The sequence below is a fragment of the Dipodomys ordii genome, unplaced genomic scaffold, assembly GCF_000151885.1.
Source record: "Dipodomys ordii isolate 6190 unplaced genomic scaffold, Dord_2.0 Scaffold64, whole genome shotgun sequence".
Lineage (NCBI taxonomy): Eukaryota > Metazoa > Chordata > Mammalia > Rodentia > Heteromyidae > Dipodomys > Dipodomys ordii.
Window position 1 is genome coordinate 4,476,177 of NW_012267280.1, and position 24,026 is coordinate 4,500,202.

A 24,026-nucleotide genomic window follows, 5' to 3' on the forward strand; every position below is an offset into this window, starting at 1 on the left:
TTCTTGCATTTGTTCTTACTGCCCTCACCCCAACATACTTCTCGGTGCCAGGGGACCAGGGACGCGCGGCGCGGCGCGGCGCGGGCACGATTACTACCGAAGAGCGGAACGACAGGACCTGGGCTCCGGTTTCCGCACGCGCGCCGAGCCCTTTTGGACCGACGCTCGTGAGACACGGAGCGCTTAGGACGACGGACCGCAGAGGTTGTCTGAAGGCCGAAGCCAAGATGGCGTCCCTGACGGGTGAGCGTGTGTGGGGTGCCGGGGGCCAGGGTCACCGCTGGCTCTGGGGGCCGGCGGCCGTCCAGGGTCGGGTCGGGGCTGCAGGAGAATCGGGCTAGGTCGGGATCTGTAAGAGGGAGGACTGCCGAGTCCAGAGGCCGCGCCCCGCCGGGACGTCAGGCCCCGGCCGCGGCCTCTTCACGCCGGCGCTGCTCGCTCGGGCTCCAGCGTCGCGGTTCCGGGGTCCACCCCAGACCGGGACAAGGCCGGAGATGCTGCCTGTGAAGCAGCCGAGAGAGTGAGACAGAGCGTGCACCCTCCTGACAGGAATCAGACCCATAGCAAGACCTTCTAGAAGGTTCCGAGAGCACCGGGCAGAGACCCAAGCTATTCCAAGCCCCTTTCGTCTCCTTCACCGAACCTTGGATCCACGTCAGGTGTCTCAAACCTGCCCTGCCTCGGGACCTTTCTGTCCACAGGTGAAGCCTTCTGACCCCTTCTTAAAGTTATTAGGGAGCTGAAATAAAAACGGTACACTTGCCAAGGAAATCCGGTATGCTCAAATACAGTTATCCTGCCCATGGCTTAGTCACCTATGTGCTAACATTAAAACATGAGCTGCAGGCCAGGTCTCACTACAGCTCTGGGTTTTTGTTTGTTTTGCTTTTTTGTGGGTTCAGAGTCTTGAATTCAGGTCCTGGATGCTGCCCCTTAGCTTTTTCTTCTCAAGACTGGCTGGTGCTCTACATCTTTGAGACACACTTACACTTTCAGCTTGTTTGGTGGTTAATTGGAGATTATAATCTCATGGACTTTTCTGGTTGGATTGGCTTCTAACAGTGACCCTCGGATCTCAGTCTTCTGTGTAGCTAGGATTATAGATGTGAGCCACGGGCACTGGGCTATAGGTATAGTTTTGAAGTCATCTGGGAAGGTGGCTCAGTGGTAGAGCGCTTGCCTTGCATGCCTGAGGCCCTGGGTTCGATTCCTCAGCACCACATAAGCAAAATGAAAAAAAGCTGGAGGTGGCGCTGTGGCTCAAGTGGTAGAGCACTAGCCTTGAGCTGAAGAGCTGAGGGACAGCGCCCAGGCCCAGAGTTCAGACCCCACAACCGGACCCAAAAAAAAAAGAGTAGATGGCACTGATTTGTGGAGTTCTACCTCTTTAACATCTTAGTTCAACCCTGTTTTTTCTGGGAGGAAAGTTACAAGTCATGCTGATGTTGCTGTTTTTTTGTCTATGCCTAGAATTGAATGAAAGGCCAATAAGATTATTGTGATAACCTTTTTGTTATGTGCTTATTTTTCTGTGCAAGTATATAGTTCTGAAGAATTTTCTTTCTTTTCTTTTTTTTTTGTTGTTGTTGTTGATCGTGGGAACTGAACTCTGGGCCTGGGCGCTGTCCCTCAGCTCTTCAGCTCAAGGTTAGCACTCTATCACTTGAGCCACAGCACTGCTTCCGGCTTTTATCTGCTTATGTGGTGCTAAGGAATCCAACCCAGGGCCTTATAAATCTGAGGCAGTCTACCACTGAGCCAACTTCCCAGCCTAGTTCTGAATTTTCATGTGCAGCAGCCCTTTGTCAAAACAGCCCATCCCAGGATCCTGTGTAGTAATTCATACATGTAATCTCAGCTACTCTGGAGATGGACATCAGCAGGATCAAGGATCTAAACCATCTAGGGTTTAAAAAAAAAGTTGTAAAGACCCCCATAAATAAATTGGGTACAGTGGTCATTTCTGTGATTTCAAGTATGCTGGATGCCATAAGCAACCCTGGGCAAAAGCTCAAGACCGTACCTGAAAAACAGCTAAAACAGAGAAGGGTTTGGCCATTGCTAAAATGCTAGAGCTCTTTCTGAGTTCAAACCCCAGTACTGCCAAAAAAAAAAAAGGGAAAAAGAGGAGGAGAAAACGAAACAAAACACTGGATCCAAAACCAGGTATTTGGGACTTACCTGTAATTTTAGATATTTGGGGAGCTGTGGGAGGAGGATTCCTTAAGTCCAGTAGTTCAGGGTCAGTTTTGGCAATAGAGTAGGACCAATTGAAAGACCTATTTCAAAAAGAAAGAAACAAACCTAAAACTAAAGCCAGCCACCCGTGGTTCATGCCTGTAACCCTAGCTACTCAGGAGGCTGAGATCTGGGGCTAAGGTTTGAAGCCAGCCTGGGTAGAAAAGTCCTTGAGACTTTTTCTCCAATGAACCAGCAGGAGGCTGGAAATGTGGATTGAGTAGTAGAGTGCCAGCCCTGAATGAAAAGAGCCCAAAGAGAGTACTAGGCTCTGAGTTCAAGCCCCAGTACTGGCAAAAAAGAAAAACAAAAGTCTGAGGCCGGGCGCTGGTGGCTTATGCCTGTAATCCTATCTACTCAGGAGGCTGAGATCTGAGGATCATGGTTCAAATCCAGCGCGGGCAGAAAAGTCCATGAGACTATCTCCAATAAACCACTAGAAAACCGGAAGTGGCACTGTGGCTCAAGTGGTAGAGCATGCGCCTTGAGCTGAAGAGCTGAGGGACAGCACCCAGGCCCAGAGTTCAAGCCCCATGACTGATCAAAAAAAAAAAAAAAAAAGTTTGATCAACAACACATTTACTTTGTGTGAACTTATCCAAGGCCCTCTGTTTTTAGGAAGGGGAACTGAGGCCCAGGCAGAGGCAGCTTATGCAAGAGTCTGGGGTTATCTTTGGGCTCAGCCTTATACCTGCCAAGAAGTAAGGTCATAGTCATGACCTTGGGGAACAAGCAACACTGGGTTATTTAGGCTGAGGCAGAATCAAGGAGGTCGGAGAGGAAGAAGCTGTGCATGGTAGCCTCTGGCCCTGGAGGGGACTTCACTCCAGCCTCCCCATCCCATCATGCCTGGATGTATGTGTTGCCTCAGATGGGATAGCGCAAATGACAGAAATTCATCATCTGCCCAAGATCAAGATATTACAGTGATCAACTTGTAAACATTGTTCCTGTCTTCTCTTTATTTTTGTCCTGTTAGGGTTTCTTGCACTTTGCACTCTTATCACTTGAGTCATGCCTTCAGCCCTTTTGCTTTTAGGGTTTTTGGGGGGGTTTGTTTTTGTTTGTCGTGGGGCCTGAACTCTGGGTCTGGGCGCTGTCCCTCAGCTCTTCAGCTCAAGGCTAGCGCTCTACCACTTGAGCCACAGCGCCACTTCCGGCTTTTTTCTTTTTGCTTATGTGGTGCTAAGGAATTGAACCTCATGCATGCAAGGCGCGCGCGCGCGCGCGCGTGCGTGCGTGCGTGCGTGCGTGTGTCCGTCCCAGCACTCTACCGCTGAGCCACCTTCCCAGCCCTGGGTGTGTGTGTGTGTCCCAGCCCTGGTGTGTGTGTGTGTGTTTCAGATCTGAAGTGCTAATTTTTCCTGGCCTCAAAATACAGTCCTCTTGCCTCAGCCTTCCTAATAGCTGGGACCATGGATGTGTGCTACTACATCCAGCTCTTCTATTGTTGTTTATATGTTTCTAAATTGTGTATTTTGCTTTGTTTTGGTTTTTGAAGGTTGCTGGAGTTTCAACTTACCACCTTAAATTTTACACCTTACACCCCCTAGTCATTTGCTTTGGTTGTTTTTTGGATAGGATCTCAGGATTTGGGGGGTGGAGGTCCTGGGCACTCTGCCTGGGCACTGTCCCTGAGCTCTTCTGCTCAAGGCTAGTGCTCTACCACTTGAGCCACAGCTCCATTTCCAGATTTTTGGTGGCAAATTAGAGAAGAGTCTCTTGTACTTTCCTGCCCCAGGCTGGCTTTAAACCCATGATTGTCAGATCTCAACCTTCTAAGTAGCTAGGGTTACAAGTGTGAGCCAGTGGTGCCCAGTGGGTCTCAAGTTTTTGCCTCCACAAGCTTCACAGGCCCAAGACTACAAATTCTCTATGCTTCCAATGTAGCTAGAATTACAAGATGAAGTCTTGCTAACTTTTTGCCTAGGTTGGCCTAGAATCACATCCTCCTGATCTCTGCCTCTCTTTACACTTCTGTAGAGTGTCCAAGTTTTAAACATGTGTATGAGGGACACAATAGGACTCAAGTACCCCAATCCTGGCCACTCTGGCTGTCCCATGTCCCTCAGGTTCTCTCACACCCTCAGCCTCAGCCCACCCCTCTTACGTGTGCGCTCTCTCTCTCTCTCTCTCTCTCTCTCTCTCTCTCTCTCTCTCTCTGTCTCTCTGTCTCTCTGTCTCTCTGTCTCTCTCGGTTGGTCATGGGACTTGAACTCTGGGCCTGAACGCTGTCCCTCAGCTCTTCTGGATCTGAACGCTGTCCCTCAACTCTTCAGTTCAAGACGAGCACTCTACCACTGCTCCTCTTAACGCTTCAGGCTGCTTCCTCTGGGAGAGTTCTCCACAGAGGCCTTCTTTTGGACTGCATCTTTCTGGCTTTCCATTGCCTGATAGCTCTATTCAGTGACACATGACTATGTGGGTTGGTGTATTGGATGTCTTCACTGAGTGCCAGAGGACCAGGCTGTGCTAAACAGAGTCTGAAACCCTTAAACCCCATGCTGAGTGTCTTGCTCATAGCCAAGGCCACAATAGTCCTGAGTACCCAGGAGGGTCCTGGAGTTGTGGAGGAAATAGGGAGCACATCAGTGTATATGACCAAGAGAATGAGCACCAGGATCGAGAGGACTGGCAGGCTGGTGTGGGCCTGATGTCCTGGGCATGAGTTGAAATCTGCCCTTAGGAGAAGGCATCAGCCACTTGTAAATGTGGAGCAGGGTGAGAACCACAAGTGTAAAGGCCCTGAGGTAGAATCAGAGACACCTACAGGAAGAAGCAGGAGAGGAGAGGAGTCATAGGAGAGGGTGGCTTTGGTGTAGAGCATGGGTTTAAGTAGATAAGAGACGGGGTGAGAAGGAGGGCCTGACTGGAGAGTGCTGGCCCCAGCACTCTAGGGGATGATCCTACCAAGTCTGAGCTGGCCACCTGCAGTACACTACTCCTACCTCTGGTTCTTTCCACAGCTCCTGGCTTGCTCTGCATTCGGGTCCTTGGCCTGCGGTGAGTACCTGAAACCTTTGGAAGCCCTGTAGAGCCCAGAGCTGGGAGGAACCTCTGCAGTGACCGGCAAAGGAGCCACTTGGTGAAGTCTTCCAGCAAGTTGAGGCAGCACAGGGCTCCCTGGGGACAGCAAAGGCTGGCAGAGCAAGGAGTCAACTTGTGTCTGCCTGGCTTTGCACCCTCAGCTCCCTGAGTGCCCATCTTAGCAAGGTGTTCTGCAAGCCCTGGCCAGCCTGGGCCATCATGTGCCTGCCTCCTTGTGACTTAGATAAGGTTGCCAGGACAACCCTCCTAGGGGAGCTATCAAATGTCCCTTCAACCAGGGCCTGGAGTTTCTTTCTGTACACGGTCCCAGAGCTTAGACTTTGCTTAGAACTCAGTGGCCCATTAACAAGCTGGTGGGTCCTGAGAAACTATTAAAACCTACTCCAATCAGGTGCCAGTGGCTCATGCCAGTATCCTAGCTACTAGGGAGGCTGAGAGCTGAGGATCAAGGGTCTAAACCACCTCAGGCTAGAAACTCAGTCTCCAGTTAACCACCAAAAAGGCACAAGTGGAGCTGTGGCAGAGAGCTAGCCTTGAACAAAAACCTCAGTAGCTGGGCTTATAGCTCATGCCTGTAATCCTAGTTACTCAGGAGGCTGGATCTGAGAATCATAGTTTGAAGCAGCACAGGCAGGAAAGTCTGTGAGACTCTAATCTCCAGTTAACCACAAGAAAAGTGGAAGTGGTGCTGAGGTTCAGAGTAGTAGAGCACTCGCTTTGAGGGAAAAAGCTCAGGGACAGCGTCCAGGCCATGAGTTCAAGCCCCATGACTGACAGGAAAAAAAAACACAGGGAAGGACACAGGCCCTGAGTTCAAGCCTTAGGACCAGCATTTAAAAAAAGACAAAACAAAAAACATCTACTCCCTCATGGGGCATGTGATGGTCACTGAGCTCTAGGGAGTCCAGCCAGTGGCCTGAGGTTGACAGTGGGAGTAGAGCAGGGGAGGTGTTCAGCAGAGTGGGAAGGTCAGCTGGGGGGGGCTTTTGGCCAGGGCTCCAGGAAAGCCATGGACAGCCACTGACGCTTTGTCCTTTTCCCCGACAGTTCATGCACGGGTGCAGCAGTGCAGGCACGGGGCATCCATCTGAGCGTGGGCACTGAGGGCCCAAGCAGGTAGGCTGGCCTTTGGCAGGAGGCCACACCTCTTGCACTGTCCCTGCCTCTCTCATTGGCTATACCCATGGGGCTGCTGAAGCCTGAACCTGGTCCTTGGCCTGTTCTGTTCGAAGCCTTTGTTTATGCCTACTTCTCTGTTTCTCTGTGGAAAGCTATTGTGGATCCCTCTCCCCCAGTAGGGGGTGAGCCAGCACCCACCCGCAGGGGTACCTGGCTGGCTCACACCAACTATGTCCTGTATCCCCACATTCAGTACCCAGCCTGCTGTGTCCAAGGCCGGAGCTGTGGTCACCAAATACAGCGACATTCCTAGGAACCGGGGCGAGTATGTGGTGGCCAAACTGGATGACCTCATCAACTGGGCCCGCCGGGTGAGCCCCGTGTGCCTCCTGACCCTTTGTGTCCTGTAGGCCCCCACTGCACATGTGCCTCCAGCCTCCCCACACCCACAGCGTAGAGAGCAGGTGGGACTCTCCTAGAGGCTCCTCCATTCTGAGGGGTGGGTCCCCCAACCTCCCTGCTCATCCCCAAGTCCTGTCCTTGCTATGGCTATGGCAGTCACTACTGCCAAGCTCCTGCCCTGCCTTTCATTGCCCCCTGCCCCGACCCCCGGGAGCCCCAGTGAGATGACTCCACCCCTCCTCTCGTTCTTTTTCTGGTCTCTGTATTTTAATCCTCTATTGTACAATATTTATTTATTGACAGTGCTGGGCCTCATGCTTGCTAGGCAGGTGCTATAACCCTTGTGCCATTGTTTTTGTTTTTTGTGCCAATACTGGGGCTTGAACTCAGGGTCTGGGTTATTGTCCCTTAGCTTCTTCGAGCAAAGCTGGTGCTATACCACTTGAGCTACCCCTTCACTTCCACTTGGTTAACTGGAGAAAAGAATCTCACGGGCTTTTTCACCCAGGCTGGCTTCAGTTATCCCGGATCTCAGCCTCCTGAGTAGCTAGGATTACAGGTGTAAGCCACCCATGCCTGGCTTAAAAGTAATTTTAAGTCAGAAGAATCATGCATGTTGAAGTTTAAGTCGTTCTAAATAAATCTGAACAGCTTCTTTTTGAGGTGCACCACAGCAATGTCTGTGCCATGTGTCCGTCCAAGTCCACAGAGTGGTCTCTATACCATGCATTCCTCTAGTCTGCTCACACCCAGCTGTCTGGCTTCACAGCGCTGGGTAGCACCCGGTGGTGACAGCTCAAGTCTAACAATTGTCCATTGTCAGGCATGCTCATGGGCTCTGCTTTTGCTTCTCTGCATTGTGTCCAGTGTACTCATGGTCATCCTGCACTGCCAAAGAGATGCCCTCTGTAGGAACATGGCCACCTGTGGCTCAGGGATCAGTAGAGGCCTTTTCCTGTTCTGTACCCCAGCTTTACCCCATGCTGGGCATCCCCACATGTGCAAGCTACAGAGACCACTTTTAGTTCTCAGGCCCAGGTACAGAATAAGCAGGACCCGTGGGGGGAATCAAGGCACCCCCAGATGAGGGAAATAGCAGAGCAGCTAGGGCATCGAGGAGGTTCCTGTAGAATTGGCTCTTGTGCTGACCCAGGAGTATCAGGAACAAGTCCTGTGGGTGCTGGTAGGAACAGCTCTGCAAGGCAGGCCCCCTTCCCCCAGGGGCCCAGGCAACATCCAGAGTCCTAGTGTTTACAGCTGCACCTCCCACGCAGATACTGAATGTGGCTGGTGCCCACAGAGCACATAGATCTGCAGTGGCAGCTGGCCTGCTGTTTTTTCCATTAGCAATTTTACTCCCCCTACTTTCCTTCCCCTCCACCCCCCCTTACCAATCTGGTTTTGAACTCTGGGCCTGGGTGCTATCCCTGAGCTTTTTTGCTCAAGGCTAGCACTCTACCAACGTTGAGCCAAGGTTCCAATTGTGGCTTTTTGATAATTAATTGGAAGTAAGAATTTCACAGGCTTTCGTAACCAGGCCATCTTCTAATCCACAATCCTCAGATCTTAACATCCTAAGCAGCTAGAATTACAGGTGTGAGCCTTTGGCACCTGGCTACAAGTTCACTTCCAAGCCACCTCCAGGGACTGGTGTGTCTGGCCACTGCCCTTAGGAAGAGAGCTGGGTGGCTTTTTTTTTTTTTTAATGCCAGCTTGAACTCAGGGTTTTAGTGCTGTCCTGAGCTGCTTTTTTGCTCAAAGCTATCACTGTACTACTTGAGTCATAGCCTTCTGGTTTTTTGGGTAGTTTATTAGAGATAAGACTCCCACAAGCTGGGTGCCTGGGGCTCACAGCTGTAATCTTAGCTACTTAGGAGGCTGAGATCTAAGGATCATGGCTTCAAAGTCTGTGAGTCTTTTGCTGGTCCTGGTCACTGTCCCTGAGCCTCTTTGTGCTCAAGGCTTGTGTTCTACCACTTGAGCCACAGCACCACTTCTGGCTTTTTCTGAGTAGTTTATCGGATATAAGACTCTCACAGACTTTTCTGCCCAGGTTGGCTTTGAACTGTAATCCTCAGATCTTAGTCACCTAAGTAGTTAGGATTATAAGGCTGGGCCACCAGTGGCCAACAGGGTGACTTTCTTTTCAAGTGAGGTTGTGAACCTAGGTTTTCCTACATGAAACCCACACGGGCAACATGTGACCTGAGCACCTGCCCCACAGAGCTCACTGTGGCCCATGACCTTTGGTTTGGCCTGCTGTGCTGTAGAGATGATGCACATGGCAGCACCCCGCTATGACATGGACCGCTTCGGTGTTGTCTTCCGTGCCAGCCCACGCCAAGCCGACGTAATGATTGTGGCTGGCACACTCACCAACAAGATGGCCCCAGCACTCCGCAAGGTAAGCCGTGTCCCTGCCCAAGCAGCCAGTCCAGGTAACTGAGCTGCTTGCAGACTGCAGACCCCATGTCTCTTGTAGGTCTATGACCAGATGCCAGAGCCACGTTATGTTGTCTCCATGGGGAGGTAAGTGCCAAGCCGGCTCCTTCCATTCCCCATGCTTTGCCCTGCTCACGTATCTGAATGTAGTTGACATTTGATAGAACTATAACAGAGCTGGGTGCCTGTGTTCAGTTCAGGCCATCAGATCTGCCCTCACCCCAGAATGATTTCTTTTGGCCTTCCTTGGCCCAGGCAGCAGGCTTCAACCATCTTATTTGCCTTATAATTTTGGGGGCTATGTCACCCCCAAAAGACAAGCTTGCACTCTCCCCATCTTTTTTTTCTCTTCTTTTTTCTTTGGTCGGTCATGGGGCCTGAACCCTGGGCCTGGGCACTGTCCCTCAGCTCTTCAGCTTACGGCTAGAACACACCCCACTTCCAGCTTTTTCTGCTTTTCTACCACTGAGCCACCTTCCCAGCCCCTCTTTTTTCTTTCTTTTTTTTTTTTTTGGGGGGGGGTGCCAATCTAGGGCTTGAATTCAGGGCCCAGCACTGAGCTTTGCCCAAGGCTAGCATTCTACTATGTAAGCCTCAGCTACATTTCTGGCTTTTTGGTAGTTAATTGGAGATAAGAACCTCACAGAATTTTCTGCCTGGCCTGGCTTTGAACTGTGATCCTCAGATCTCAGGGCCATAGGCATGAGCCACCAGTGTCTCATTTTTGGTTTTGTTTGTTCTTTTGCTGGTTCTGGAGCTTGAACTCAGGGCCTGGGCACTGTCCCTGAACCTCTTTGTGCTCAAAGATAGTGCTCTGCCACTTGAGCCACAGCACCACTTCTGGCTTTTTCTGTTTATGTAGTACTGAGGAATTGAACCCAGGGCTTCATGTGTGCTAGGAAAGCACTCTACTGCTAAGCCATATTCCCGGCCCCCTAGTGTCTCATTTTTTGGAGATAGAATTCACATTGTATAAATTTCAGCCTTGTTTTTTTTTTTTTGGGGGGGGTGGTTCATGGGGCCTGAACTCTGGGCCTGGGTGCTGTCCCTTTTTTTGGGGGGGGGGGGGGGGGGGTGGGCAGCCAGTATGTATGCCAGTACGTAGACTTGAATTCAAGACTTTGTGCTCTTGCTCTCTTTCTGCTCACAGCTGGTGCTCTACCACTTGAGTCACACTTCTAGTCCATCATTTTTACTGACTACTTAGAATCTCTTGGGACTTTTCTACTAGGGCTGCTCAGTTGCCCTGTGCCCTGGGACTTTGTCCTTGGCAATCTTTGCTGATTGAGGGGCTTTGTGGTTAGATATCTTTGGATCCCACATTTCCTAGCCCCTTCCACATTTCTCAGCCTCCTGTTTGATTGTACCCCACCCATCCCATGGCAGGCTCCACGAGGCCACTTGCTGGCTGCTTGTTTACAATGTCTCTTTGTCTGGCTCTGGTCTTTTCTGACTGCCTAAACCCCTGTCTGCATTAGAAGCAGACAGCAGGGGCTGCAGGGGCTGAGCCATCCTCATTGTGTCTTCCCCCACAGCTGTGCCAACGGAGGCGGATACTATCATTACTCCTACTCTGTCGTGAGGGGCTGTGATCGCATTGTGCCTGTGGACATATACGTACCAGGTGAGACTGGGCCCTTGTGACCCTACTCAAGCCACCAAGAGCAGAGAGACTACCTCCCCCAGGCCTGGCCTTTACCCCAGGACAGTATCAGGGTTGAAGGTGCCTGCATAGGCGGAAGGGAGGATAGGCAGCGTTTGCTAGCTATAAGCTACATACAGCTCTGCCCAACTTAAAAAAAAACAAACAAAACACCACACCTGGGCACTGGTGGCTCATACCTGCAATCCTAGCTACTCAGAGACTGAGATCTGAAGATCACAGTCTGAAATCAGCCCAGGCAGAAAATCTGTCAGACTCTTTTAGCGGAATGGAGCTGTGACTGAAGTGGTAAAACACCAGGCTTAAGTAAAAAACCAAGCAAGAGCACAAAGCCCAGAGTTCAAGCCCCAGTACCAGCACACACATATACACACACACACACACACCAAAACGTACCACATAGGATGCAGTTCTTGAAACCAACAGGACAGAAGGCTGGTCTAAATTCTCTGGTCCTTGTCCTCAGAAGGGTTCCAAGACTTCATCAGATCCCCCATGGCCAGCATTAGCTTTAAAGTGTCAAGAAAGGCAGCGAATGATAAATTCTTCTAATTATCTCCCACACAGCCTTTGGACTATGCCAATACAGTATTACCTGGAATTCACATTTCCCTGGTCATCCTCTATTTGACCTGGTAGCCCTGTGGACCCTCTCATATGGTCCCAGCCAGCCTGGCACCCAAAGGGAGCCTGCTGGAGTATTTGCCTTGACAGTAGTCAGTACGGTCAGGAATGGGAGCTTATGCTGTGAGCAAGACACAAAAATGCCTAGTTCTTGCTGCCTGGCATTGTGCCCTTAGTGCCATGGTCAAGTTCTCAGCTGCTCAGGAAAATGAAAGTCATGTCATAACCTCCCAAACAATGGCAAGACAAGTTTGCCATTGAATGATGGTGGCTGTCTGGAAACAATTTGTTTGGAGTTCTGTGCTAAGATCTGTTCTCTGACACAGGGGCCCAAGGTGGCCCTGCCTGATCCTCATCCTCCCCAGGACTGTACACTAAGGGGTACTAGTATGGGACTTGGCTTCCTTCCACCTCATCCAGTCCTATCCTCTACCTGCTACCTCCAGGGGTCCCAGTGGTCCTCAACTGTCTTCTGCTGTCTGGCCACTTCTAGCCACTTCACGCTAAGACTGCTGGATAGCCAGGTGGGGGTTAGCTGGGCAGGGAAGATGGCACTCAGGGCCAGAAGTGCAGTCATTGGATCCTGTGTCATTTCCACAGGTGGTAGGTATAGGCCCTTCCTTCAGTCCCAGGCATCTGCCTGTGTCCCCAAACCCATGTTTCCCTTCCCTGCCCAGCCCAAGGACCCCTTGGCACTCCAGAATGCTGTACCTTGTAGTGCTGGGGTTTGAACTCAGGGCCTGGGCACTGTCCTTGACCTTTTTGCTCAAGGCTAGCACTGTACTACTTGAGCCACTGCACCACTTCCAGCTTTTTCTGTTTATGTGGTACTGAACCCAGTGCTTTATGCATGTTAGGCAAGCATTCTACCTATAAGCCACATCCCAGCCCCCCTTGTAGACTTTTGAGGAGTCTTTTTTTTTTTCCCCTTCTTTCTTGTGCCAGTGCTAGGGCTTAAAATCAGGGCCTGGTAACTTTCCCTTAGCATTCTGACTCAAGGCTGGAGCTTTACCATTTGAACCACACCTCCACTTCTAGTTTGTTTTTTTTCTTTTTTTTGGGGGGGGGCGTAATTAGTATTTCATTGAAGATAAGTCTGATGGACTTTCCTGCCTAGGTTGCCTTTGAATCATGATACTCAGCTTTCAGCCTTTTGAGTAGCTAAGATTAAAGGCATAAGCCACTGGCACCTGGCTTGTAAGGGACTTAGACAAAGTAGGAAGAGGGTAGCCCAGAATACAGGAGGGACACTGAGATTTTGGTCCCCACAGGCTGCCCCCCAACCGCAGAGGCCCTACTCTACGGCATCCTGCAGCTGCAGAGGAAGATCAAGCGGGAGAAGAGACTCAAAATGTGGTACCGAAGGTAGTGCTGCCCATGCTACTACCCTGCAATTGTGAATAAATCCATAGTAAACTTGCCTGAGCATGAATCCTAGTGTCCATGGGGTAGGGGAGCGGTGGGAGGCAGCAGGTGGATCCTGGCGTCTGCCTCTAGACAGGGGCTGTTACTATTCTATAGACATCAGACTTGGTTATGAAGCCCCTGCCCAGTCACTCAGCTGAGCCCTCCCAGGAAGGGGTGGCTTTGGAGAGCAGAAAGCTGTGAGTCTTGATGCAGTCTCCCTCTCAAGCCCACAGTAGCTGAGCACAGCCCATCATCCCTGCCCACACCTGAGTACCTAGGGCTCAAAAACTGTTTCTGAGCTATTTCTGGGGCCATGATCCAAATGGTTTCTAAACCATTCCTGGGCAGTGGGGACTCTAAGATGCTTTAGCAGTAGCTGCCTCTTAGCTGGAACACACCAAGACAGGCCTAGATGAGCCCTGGGGGACCATGTACATCCAGGGCTGTAGGAAGACCTTACTTCCTTCTCCTGACCTGGTACCCTTGGCCAGGGCCTCCCTCTAGAATCTGCCCTGTGTTCTCTAGACCACAATTCTACAATGTCTTAGCGACAACACTGGTCAGGGCTATGGTGATGGGTACCCAAGTCACTGGGGGTAAGCTGCCCAACCCAGCTTGAGGGCAGCATTTAGGACAAGACCACACTGAAATGGGAAGTCTCACAGGTAAGAGAAGCTTCACCAGGGCTTAGGGCTGAGTCTGCAGCTTGACTTTTGTACTCATGGTGGGGATCAGCAGCTGGAACAGACAGGATGGTTCCAATGCAGTTGGCCTGGATATGTGGATGATGCAGAACAGGGCTACAGAGGGACCCAGGCAAGATATTTGGAAGGATTTTCATATTGGGGGACAATACCACAAATGACACAGTTGAACCCTCTACTGCACAATTGCTTTCATCTGGCTCCTGGTCATGGCTGCCTGGAAGATCTTGGGTGCTGGCATCATGAGTGAATGGCAGGTAATCACAGAAGCAGGCTTAGAAACAGGCAAGGAGAGCCCCCAGGAAGGCCAATGGGAAGCTGCATGGACACCCACCACTGACTGGCCAGGCCAGCACCATCATTTATTTCACCCTTGGGCTCTGGGGACTACCAGCAGGCCACTGCTGGAGCTTAGGAAGGCTGCCCTGTGTCAGCAGGGACAGCCAGGGCTGAGGCTAGGGCTCACCCTCTAGCCACCAAGGCACTAACGGGTGCAGAAACACTGGTCCAGAGACCCTGAGGATCCCCCAGGGCCAGCAGCTCAGTGCTTGGTGACCAGTGGTGTGATCATCTGTGGGAAGGCATAGTAGCGGCAGTCGGCAGGTGGGGTGAGTGCCATCACTTCAGTGCGGATGTTGTCCCGACGGAAGCCCGCCTCCTGCAGCGCTGGCACCTGTGTCTCCTGGCGAGAGGGGCTCAGGTCATCCCAGGATTGGGCCTGGCCACACCCCCGGGGGCACATGGGATACTGCCCTAGACATGAATAGGAATCCCCAGCTTTCAGCCTGGACAGCAGCCACCTCAGCCCCTAGGTATCCTCCCATACCAGTCCCAGGAAGGATAGTGATACACTAGAGCCCACCTACGGGATCCCTAGTGGGCTGCTTTTGCTCTTGCCACTGTGTCCAGAGTAAGAGAACCAGGACAGGAAAAGGACACAGGCTGCTAGCTAGCTCATAATTTTGTTCACCCTGTGTCACTAGCAGGCTCTCAGAACTTCTGTGGGTTCCTAGGAGAGTAGCTAAAAAAAAGCATTGTCGCCTGATGCCAGTGGCTCATGCCTGTCATCCTAGCTACTCAGGAGGCTGAGATCTGAGGATCAGGGTTCAAAGCCAGCCCAAAAAACCACTGTGGCTCGAGTGGTAGAGCCTTACCCTTGAGCTGAAGAGCTGAGGGACAGTGCCCAGGCCTAGAATTCAAGCCCCACAACAAACCAAAAAAAAAAAGGTGCGGGGGGGGGGAACACTGCTGAACAGGTAAAAGGGCACTGAGGAGAATGGGAGGGGCTGAGCTGTATCCACATGCTGGGGAGTAACAGGAAGTGATTTGAGTTGGCAAGGCATCTTGGTGATTTCAAAGTAGAAAAATCAGCACACCAACCCACCCAAGAGTTTAACCTGAGATCCATGGGACAGAGGCTCTCCCCAACATCAACAGATGACTACAACATCTCCCCCGCCCCTCTCCCACCCACCAAGGTCCCTGCCAGACTTTGAGGTAGGGTCCACCAGGAACTCCCAGGTTTGCACCTCAAACATGGTGGTAATATCTGAATACTTGGACTTCATCAGTTCTCCCCAAGAGGTGAGATTGCAATATGTGAGGACCCCTCCAGGCTTCAGCAGGCGGAAGGCATGGTTCTGGGGAAAGAAACCAAGTAATCAGGAGAGAGCCTGAGGTGTAAATAGAGGGGGATCGAGCCCTGTGAGGCCCCCACACCCTAACAAGTCAGAGCAGCGAGTAAGAGAGGTGCTGACTAGACAGCCCCATGAAGCTGCAGTCTCACCTTGATAAAGTTGAACTGGTGTGTATGCCAGGTCTCCTCTGAAAGGGGGTATGTGTCATACAGGATCCCTGCATAGGGCATACAAACTGGCAATCAGGGCCACCATAGGCTCACCCAGCCTTACCTGGCTAGTCCTGGAGCTGCAGAAGCTGTGTTTCAAAGGCTACCCTGGTGTGAGCCCCAGCTACCTTTTCCATTCACCACCATCTTGTGTTTCTGTGCCCAGGCCCTCTGTGTATGTGTGCCGTTGTATGACCTCCACGCCAACTCCAACCCCCAGGCTTGTTCCTGAGTACATACTAGAGAGTGTATCAAAATGTCCCTCTGCAAGCAAAGGAGGAGCTGATGGTGCAGTTGCAGGCAGAGGGCCCCATGTAGGTTCCCCTCACCGTCAAAGTGATTGTCCGGAAGTGTGGGCGCCACCTCTTCCCACAGGCCTTTTAAGGGGACCACCTTGGAGATGGGAGAACAAGAGAAGGTTGGGGTTCAAAGAGGATCCTATCACTACTTGCTGTCAGAGGAATAGGAGATTCCCAAGGGAGGAGGCTGCCCCTTCCCCCCTCTCCATGTCACCCCAGGCTCCTGTCCCTCTGAGGAGTTGGCCTGCAGGTCACCAGGCACCTTGTGTGGCTGCTGTGAGGCCCAAGCCTGGAGCCGCTGGAAGACGCCATCATTGCACTCGATGATCCAGTGCTCCTCGATGGGGGCTTCCTGCAGCCTTGTGGCTGCAATGGCCATGCCAAAGCCCACCTCTAGGACCCGGCCCCCTAGGAGATAAAGGACACCAGGCTGCTGCTAGGTCCTGGGTGGACCTGGCCATTAAGTCACATCTGCCCTATGTCTGACCAGTTGGAAAGGAACTGTGGGTGGGTAGAACACAGTAGCCCTAAGGACAGAATCGCGTGGGCCTGGGCAGTAGCCAGAGAGAAAATGTCCAGCCTCAGGCCAAAGCTTTTGGGACCAGCCCCAATCTGTGTGTGGAGGGGGGTCAGAGCCTTGGACTTTGAGCCCCTGCCCACGCTGTTTGTGCTGGTGGCCCTTATCTCTCCAGTTAGTTACTTTTCTGTCCCCTCCCCCTGGCCGTGGGATTTCCAAGGACAAGGCCTTGTTTCGAGGATTGGGAGTCACAGTGATCTGAGCGGGAAGGAGCTCTAGATCACAGGGGGGAACACCCCCTCCCCCAACCCTGCGTGGAACAGTGCAACTGCCCATTTCCCAGAGGCCCTGGAAGGATTGTCTGGGGCTGGGGAACACTCCAGCTTCCACACTAGGCAGTGCAGAGCCAGTTTAGTGGACAGCTGTATCTCCGCTCAGCTTTCTCAAGCTATTCTTAGCCACCAGGGGGCGGGACCCCCACTGTCCCGGGCAGTCCGACACTCTTCCCCCAGCCAGATTCCCCTGTCCCTCCCACAAGCCGGGTTCCACCCCAGGTTGTGCGTCAGGGCATCCAAACCCCCGCCCTCCCTCGGCCTAGCCCGGAGAATCGGGGTTCCTTACGTTCCCAGTACCTAACAAGCGCGCCTGCTGCGTGCGGGCCCCGTGCCCGCAGCACCCCTTCTGCAGCCTCGGTGGCCACCCACCTCCGGGCGAGGAACCCGAGGCACACAGAGAGGCTGCTTCGCGTCGACCGGAGCGCCCCGCCCTCACGGCCCAGACCCGGTACCTCTGGAGGCGGCGGCGGCCGCCAGAGCGTGCATGTAGGGAGTCTCCCAGCGCTCCATCACCGGCTTGCCCAGGATTTGCAGGTGTGTGTCAGATGCATCGTAGGCCGCCGGCGCCGCGCGCCATGCAGGGCTGCAGTCCTCACCGGGCGCGAAGAGCGGGCTGGCAGCGGGGACACTCATGGTGCGGTGGCCGCCAGGACGCGTCCGGACCTCTGGCCGCGGGCGAAGCCTCTGTGGGGGCCTTCCGGGCAGAGCCCCCCCCCCGTGGAGGCGGGGCTACCGGGAGGGAGGGGCGGGGCCTGGGGTGGGGCCTTCGAGACCAGGTCCCGTTGGAGGCCGGCGGGGGTGTGGCCGGATTCATCAAGCAGCGGCCCTGCGGCCTTCAGTCCCCACTTTGTCTTTTACTTGCCTGGGAATCCCTCACCCGGAAGGGGCGTGAAGACCTGACGTTTTCCTAGCGCTATTGCGAAGTGTTTTTGAATATTTTAAATCATTTAACCTTCAGAATAGGCTGAGTTTCTCACTTTACAGATGGGGAAACCAGCAAAACCTAAGCCAAGAGGGTGGGGGGAGAGGTTCAATATTAGAACTCCCAACAGCACCCTGGAGGTGAGGGCTCACACCCCAATGACCATAGCTACTCAAGAGGCTGAGGTCTGAGAATCACAGTTCAAAGCCAGTCTGTGAGACTCACCTCCAATTAACCACCCAAAGAACCCGGCCTCGAACAATAAAGCTAAGGACAGCACCCCAACACACACACACACACACCCGAAAGTCGCCACCTATTCCACTTCACTGAACTGCCACTCCCCAATAACCCACCCCTGCTAGCTTCAGGTCACACAGCATCCTGATAGGGGAAGAACTAGGACAGCATTCAATCCTAGATGTGATCCTCATTCCTAGGAAGTCATGCCGTGCATAGTGCCCAGCTGCTTCTATCCACAGCCCCAGCCCCAGGCAGCCACTGGGGGGTCAGATTCCTCCTCAGCCTGAATCCCTAGTTCTATGATTTCCCTTTTCTGGACTTGTTAACTCAATAAGCTCCCTTTCCACAGCTTAGCATGCTCCTTCCCCTTCCCATAGCTTAGCATGTTCCTTTCCTAGGCAACACTAGGCCCATTTAGTAAAGGCAGTAAATAATCAGCCTCTAATCTTCCCTTTGTCTTGAGATGGCACTCCTCTGGGGCAGCTACCACCATATAAGGCAGCAAGATCCCCTTAGAGTGACCTTCAGGTCTGGGCAGCTGCAGGACCCCTTGTCTACTACTTGGGCAGCAGCCATCAATCCTAACCCACCATGATGAAGCCCCTGGCCCACACATCCACAGCAGGGTTATAAAAGGTCACTAGACACAATAGCTGGCACTTCTCTCGTGAGGAATCTTTCAGTCCCTTTACTGGCAATAAACTTTTTCTTTGTTCTTTGTACCTGGATGTCTGCATGGTTTTCTGGCAAAGTCTAATTTACTCTTACAGGACTGAACACAAAACTATGGCACAAACCCTGAACACTCTCAAATCCCCACAGAATACTATGGGTGTTTTTTTTGTGCTGGTCCTGAGGCTTAAACTTAGGACCTGAGCACTACCACTGAGCTCTATTTTCGCTCAGGCTAGTGCTCGACCATTTAAGCCACAGCCCATTTCCAGCTTTTTGATGGTTAATTGGAGCTAAGAGTCTCACAGAACTGGAAATGTGTCTTAGTGATAGAGGGCTTGCCTAGCATGCATGAAACACTGGTTTCAATTCTTCAATACCATATAAACAGAAAAAGCCAGAACTGGTGCTGTGGCTCACCTGGTAGGGTGCTAGCCTTGAACAAAAGGAGCTCAGGGACAGTACCCACCCAGACCCTGAGTTCAAACCCAGGGACTGGCAAAAAAAAAAGGTTTCACAGACTTTACACCCCAGGATGGCTCAGATCTCAGCCTCCTGAGTAGATAGGATTACAGGTATGAACCACCAGCATTTAGTTCACTTTGTTTTGTTTTGTTTTCTTTGGGTCCGGTCGTGGGGTCTGAACTCTGGGCCTGGGCGCTGTCCCTCAGCTCTTCAGCTCAAGGCTAGCACTCTACCGCTTGAGCCACAGCGCCACTTCTGGCTTTTTTCTTTTTGCTTATGTGGTGCTGAGGAATCGAACCCAGGGCCTCATGCATGCAAGGCAAGCACTCTACCACTGAGCCACCTTCCCAGCCCTAGTTCACTTTGTTTTATTTTTGAAAATAGTTCTTTTTTTTTTTTTTTGTCAATCATGGGACTTAAACTCTGGGTCTGGGCGCTGTCCTTCAGTTCTTTTTTTTTGTCGGTCGTGGGGCTTGAACTCTGGGCCTGGGCGCTGTCCCTCAGCTCTTCAGCTCAAGGCGAGCGCTCTACCACTTGAACTACAGCGCCACTTCCGGTTTTCTGGTGGTTTATTGGAGATAGGAGTCTCACGGTCTTTCTTGCCCGGGCTGGCTTTGAACCACGATCCTCAGATCTCAGCCTCCTGAGTAGCTAGGATTACAGGCGTGAGCCACCAGCGCCCGGCTTGTCCTTCAGTTCTTCAGCTCAAGGCTAGCACTCTACCACTTGAGCCACAGCACCACTTCTAGCTTTCTGGTAGTTAATTGAAGATAAGAGTCTCACTGACCTTCCTGTCTGGGCTGGCCTTAAACCAGGATCCTCAGATCTCAGCTTCCTAAGTAGCTAAGGATTATAGGTGTGAGCCACTGGTGCCTCGCTTAGGATAAGGTTTTAATTTATGCTGGACAGATTAGGATGAACTTGGGCTTCAATCTTTCTCTTTCTCTCTCTCTCTCTTTTTTTTTTGGGGGGGGGAGGTTGTTGTGGGTGCTGTACCTGAGCTCTTTCACTCAAGACTAGTAGTCTACCATTTTGAGCCATAGTGTCTTTTCCAGTTTTCCAGTGGCTAACTGGAGATAAGAGTATTAAAGATTTTCTTGCCCAGACTGGCTTTGAATAATGATCCTCAGATCGCAGCCTCCTTAGTAACCAGGATTATAGGTGTGAACACCACCACCCTGCTTGGGCTTCAATCTTTCTACTATGCTTCCCTCTGTTGCTGGAAATAACAGGTTTGTGTATCCAGCCAACAGTTGATATGGAGTCTCCAGAACTCCTAACTGGTCTTGAACTATTATCTCTTCATCTCTATCTCCTAAGTAATTAAGAATTACAGGCGTGGGGCTGGGAAGGTGGATCAGTGGTAGAGCGCTTCCCTTGCATGCACGAGGCCCTGGGTTCGATTCCTCAGCACCACATAAGCAAACAGAAAAAAGCCAGAAGTGGCGCTGTGGCTCAAGTGGTAGAGAGCTAGCCTTGAGCTGAAGAGCTGAGGGACAGCGCCCAGGCCCAGAGTTCAGGCCCACGACTGGACCCCCCCAAAAAAATAATAATAATAATTACAGGCGTGATAAGTAAAAAGTATAAGAGACAGCACCTAGGGCCTGAGTTCAAGCCCCAGGACTGGTACAAAAATAAAATAACATTACACACTTGAGTCACTGTGCTCAGATAGGGCCTTTTTGCCCCCCCCTTTTTTTTGCCAGAGCTTCTTTTTTGTTTGTTTGTTTGCCAGTCCTGGGGCTTGAACTCAGGGCCTGAGCACTATCCCCTGAGTTTCTTGAGCCAAAGTGCCCCTTCCAGCTTTTTCTGTTTATATGGTACTAAGAAATCAAACCTAGGGCTTCATGCATGCTAGGCAAGCACTCTACCACTAAGCCACATTCCCAACCCTTCCAGAGCTTCTTTTTACTCGACTAGCACTCTACCACTTGAACCATAGCACACTTCCAGCTTTTTTGGTATCTAATTGGAGATAAGAGTCTCACAGATTTTCCTGACTGGGCTTGCTGCAAAACACACTGAGCACCAGTGGCTCATGCCTGTAATCCTAGCTACTCAGGAGGCTGAGATCTGAGGATCTCGGCTCAAAGCCAGCCCAGACAGGAAAGTCCCTGAGATTCTTATCTCCAATAAACCACTAGAAAATGGGAATGACACTGTGGCTCAAGTGGTAGAGTGCTCACCTTGAGCTGAAGAGCTGAGAGATAGTGCCCAAGCACAGAGATCAAGCCCCAGGACTGACAAAAACAAAAACACAATTCTGGGGCTGGGAAGGTGGCTCAGTGGTAGAGCGCTTGCCTTGCATGCCTGAGGCCCTGGGTTCAATTCCTCAGCACCACATAAGCAAAAAGAAAAAAGCCAGAAGTGGTGCTGTGGCTCAAGTGGTAGAGCGCTAGCCTTGAGCTGAAGAGCTGAGGGACAGCGCCCAGGCCCAGAGTTCAGGCCCCATGACTAGACCCAAAAAAAAAAAAAATTCTTAGCTGGGCGCCAGTGGCTCACGCCTATAATCCTAGCTACTCAAGAAGCTGAGATCTGAGGATCGTGGTTCAAAGCCAGCCCAGGTAGGAAAGTCCATGAGACTCTTATCCCCAGAAAACTGGAAGTGGCACTGGGGCTCAGGTGGTAGAATATTAGCCTTGAGCCAAATAAGTACAGGAACAGTGCACAGGCCCAGAGTTCAAGCCCCAGGACCATCAACAAACAAACCAACCACAATTCTTAGATCTCAGCCTCCTAAGATACCCCACTTTTTTTTTTTTTTTTTGCCAGTCCTGGGGCTTGAACTCAAGGCCTGGGTCCTGGCCCTGAACTTCTTTTGCTTAAGGCTAGCACTCTGCCACTTGAGTCATAGCACTACTGCTGGCTTTTTCTGTTTATGTGGTACTAAGGAATCGAATCCAGGGCTTCATGCATCTAGGCAAGCACCTACCATTAAGCCACATTCCAGCCCCATCCTGCATTTTTTTTTAAATTTTGGTTGGTCATAGGAGTTGAACTCTTGGTTTAGGCTCTGCCCCTCAGCTCTTCAGCTCAAGGCTAGTGCTCTAGCACTTGAGCCACAGGGTCTCTTCCAGTTTTCTGGTGGTTTATTGGGGATAAGAGTCTCATGTACTTTCCTGCTTGGGCTGGCTTTGAACTGAGATCCTCAGATCTCAGCCTCCTGAGTAGCTAGAATTATAGGCATGAGCCACTGGCACCCAGCTAAGAATTCTGTTTTGAAGCAAGCCCGATCAGAAAAGTCTGTGAACCTTTTATCTCCGATTAGCTACCAAAAAAGCTGGAAGTGGTGCTGTAGCTCAAGTGGTAGAGTACTAGTCTTGAACTGAAAAGCTCAGGGACAGTGCCCAGGCCCAGAGGTCAAGCCCCATCAATAGGGAGAAAGGGACAGTACTGGAATTTGAACTCAAGGCCTTGTACTTTCTAGACATGGCCTTAAGCCATGATGCCAGCCCTTTTTGCCTTAGTAAGTTTTCAAACAGTGTCTAGAGTTTTTCTGGCTGTCCTTGACCTTGATCCTCCTCTTTTACAATTTCTGAATAGTTGGGATAGCAGGTACATACCACCATGCCCAGCTTTTTATTAGTTGATATGGGTTTTCTTTTTTTCTTTTTTCTTTTCTACTTATGTGGTACTGAGGAATCGAATTCAGGACCTCATGCATGCAAGGCAACTGCTGAGCCACCTTCCCAGCCCTTTATGGGTTTCTTGATCCTTTTGTACTGGCAACTTTAAATCAGGATACTCCTGAGTAGCTAGGGTTACAGAATTAGGCTGGCCTAGAATTTATGATCCTCCTGACTTGATCTTTCTAGTGCTGGGATTATTCACCTACACCATCACACTGCCATATCATGTAACTTCCACCACTGAGAACATTCTTTTTTTTCAGATCTTACTGTGGCAAATACTAAAATTGGAGCTATATGTAGAAGATTGTTCTCTAATCACTTAAAAACATAAAAATGTGAGGCAGGGAAGGTGGCCCAGTGGTAGAGCACTTGCCTTGCATGCCTGAGGCCCTGGGTTCGATTCCTCAACACCGCATAAGCAAAAAGAAAAAAGCCAGAAGTGGCACTGTGGCTCAAGTGGTAGACTGCCAGCCTTGAGTATAAAAGCGCAGGGACAGTGCCTAGGTCCTGAGTTCAAGCCCCAAGACCAGCACACACATATAAGTATGCAAGGGCTGGGAATGTTGTTTAATGGTAGAGTGCTTGCCTAGCATTCATGAAGCCCTGGGTTCAATTCCTTAGTACCACATACACAGAAAAAGCCAGAAGTGGCACTGTGGCTCAAGTGGTAGAGTTATAGCCTTGAGCTCAGAGAGGCTCAGAGACAGAGCCCAGGCTCTCACACCTATAATCCTATTTACTCGAGATCTGAGGGTGGCAACTCAAAGCCAGCCTGGGCAGGAAAGTCCATGAGACCCTCATCTCCAATAAATCACCAGAAAACCAGAAGTGGCGCTATGGTTTAAGCAGTAGAGTGCTTGCCTTGAACTGAAGAGCTGAAGGACAGTGCCTAGGCCCAGAGTTCAAGCCTCATGATTGACCAAAAAAAAAAAAAAAAAAAGAAAGAAAGAAGTGGGGACGGGGAAGGGAGAAAAGTCTTACAATCTTCTTGCCTGGACTGGCTTTGAACCATGATCCTCAGAACTTAGCCTTCTTAGTTGCTAGAATTATAAGCATGAGCCACCAGTACTGGACAAGATAGTGCATTTTATGCAGCACAGAAAAGAAATCAACAGTATTATGTACTGGTCTTGCATATGTCATGATGACAGTAACTCAGAAAACTGCATTTTAAAAAATGAACTTACCAGCCTCTTGTCTCTACCTCCTGAATGCTGGGATTACAGCTATCATACTCTGTTTTCTTTCATCATTGTATTTATTTATTTATTTATTTGGGTCCGATCGTGGGGCCTGAACTCTGGGCCTGGGCTCTGTCCCTCAGCTCTGCAGCTCAAGGCTAGCGCTCAACCACTTGAGCCACAGCTCCACTTCCGGCTTTTTTCTTTTTGCTTATGTGGTGCTGAGGAATCAAACCCAGGGCCTCAGGCATGCAAGGCAAGCGCTCT

At 51.1% G+C, this 24,026-nt stretch overlaps 2 protein-coding genes across 3 annotated transcripts; one reads left to right on the forward strand and one right to left on the reverse strand.

Moving 5' to 3' along the window:
* Window positions 1-114: 114 nt before the first annotated feature.
* Ndufs7 (NADH dehydrogenase (ubiquinone) Fe-S protein 7, 20kDa (NADH-coenzyme Q reductase)) lies at window positions 115-12,956 on the forward strand. Of its 2 annotated transcripts, none has more exons than XM_013022946.1 (8): window positions 115-243; window positions 5,205-5,241; window positions 6,334-6,402; window positions 6,659-6,776; window positions 9,032-9,211; window positions 9,290-9,336; window positions 10,785-10,873; window positions 12,808-12,956. In XM_013022946.1, the coding sequence occupies exons 1-8, from the start codon at window positions 228-230 to the stop codon at window positions 12,903-12,905; spliced, it is 654 nt and encodes a 217-aa protein (XP_012878400.1). In that variant the 5' UTR covers window positions 115-227; the 3' UTR covers window positions 12,906-12,956. The 2 variants fall into 2 exon arrangements, with proteins under 2 accessions (XP_012878400.1, XP_012878399.1); XM_013022945.1 differs by lacking the exon at window positions 115-243 and adding an exon at window positions 2,030-2,166.
* A 992-nt stretch (window positions 12,957-13,948) lies between these two features.
* Window positions 13,949-17,313, reverse strand: Gamt (guanidinoacetate N-methyltransferase). Its single transcript, XM_013022801.1, has 6 exons — window positions 17,097-17,313; window positions 16,055-16,200; window positions 15,823-15,886; window positions 15,434-15,501; window positions 15,177-15,287; window positions 13,949-14,329 (listed from the first exon to the last, which is right to left on the reverse strand). The coding sequence occupies exons 1-6, from the start codon at window positions 17,275-17,277 to the stop codon at window positions 14,189-14,191; spliced, it is 711 nt and encodes a 236-aa protein (XP_012878255.1). The 5' UTR covers window positions 17,278-17,313; the 3' UTR covers window positions 13,949-14,188.
* Window positions 17,314-24,026: the final 6,713 nt, after the last annotated feature.

Excerpts from the sequence above, each read along its gene's own strand:
- Ndufs7 (XM_013022945.1), top strand. The coding sequence starts at position 2,067 with ATGCTAGAGCTCTTTCTGAGTTCAAACCCCAGTACTGCCAAAAAAAAA. Across the intron at positions 5,242-6,333 it reads ATTCGGGTCCTTGGCCTGCG|TTCATGCACGGGTGCAGCAG; the intron begins GTGAGTACCTGA and ends TTTCCCCGACAG. Across the intron at positions 6,403-6,658 it reads GGCACTGAGGGCCCAAGCAG|TACCCAGCCTGCTGTGTCCA; the intron begins GTAGGCTGGCCT and ends CCCCACATTCAG.
- Gamt (XM_013022801.1), bottom strand. The coding sequence starts at position 17,277 with ATGAGTGTCCCCGCTGCCAGCCCGCTCTTCGCGCCCGGTGAGGACTGC. Across the intron at positions 15,887-16,054 it reads CCTCACAGCAGCCACACAAG|GTGGTCCCCTTAAAAGGCCT; the intron begins GTGCCTGGTGAC and ends CCCATCTCCAAG. Across the intron at positions 15,502-15,822 it reads TCCGGACAATCACTTTGACG|GGATCCTGTATGACACATAC; the intron begins GTGAGGGGAACC and ends TGCCCTATGCAG.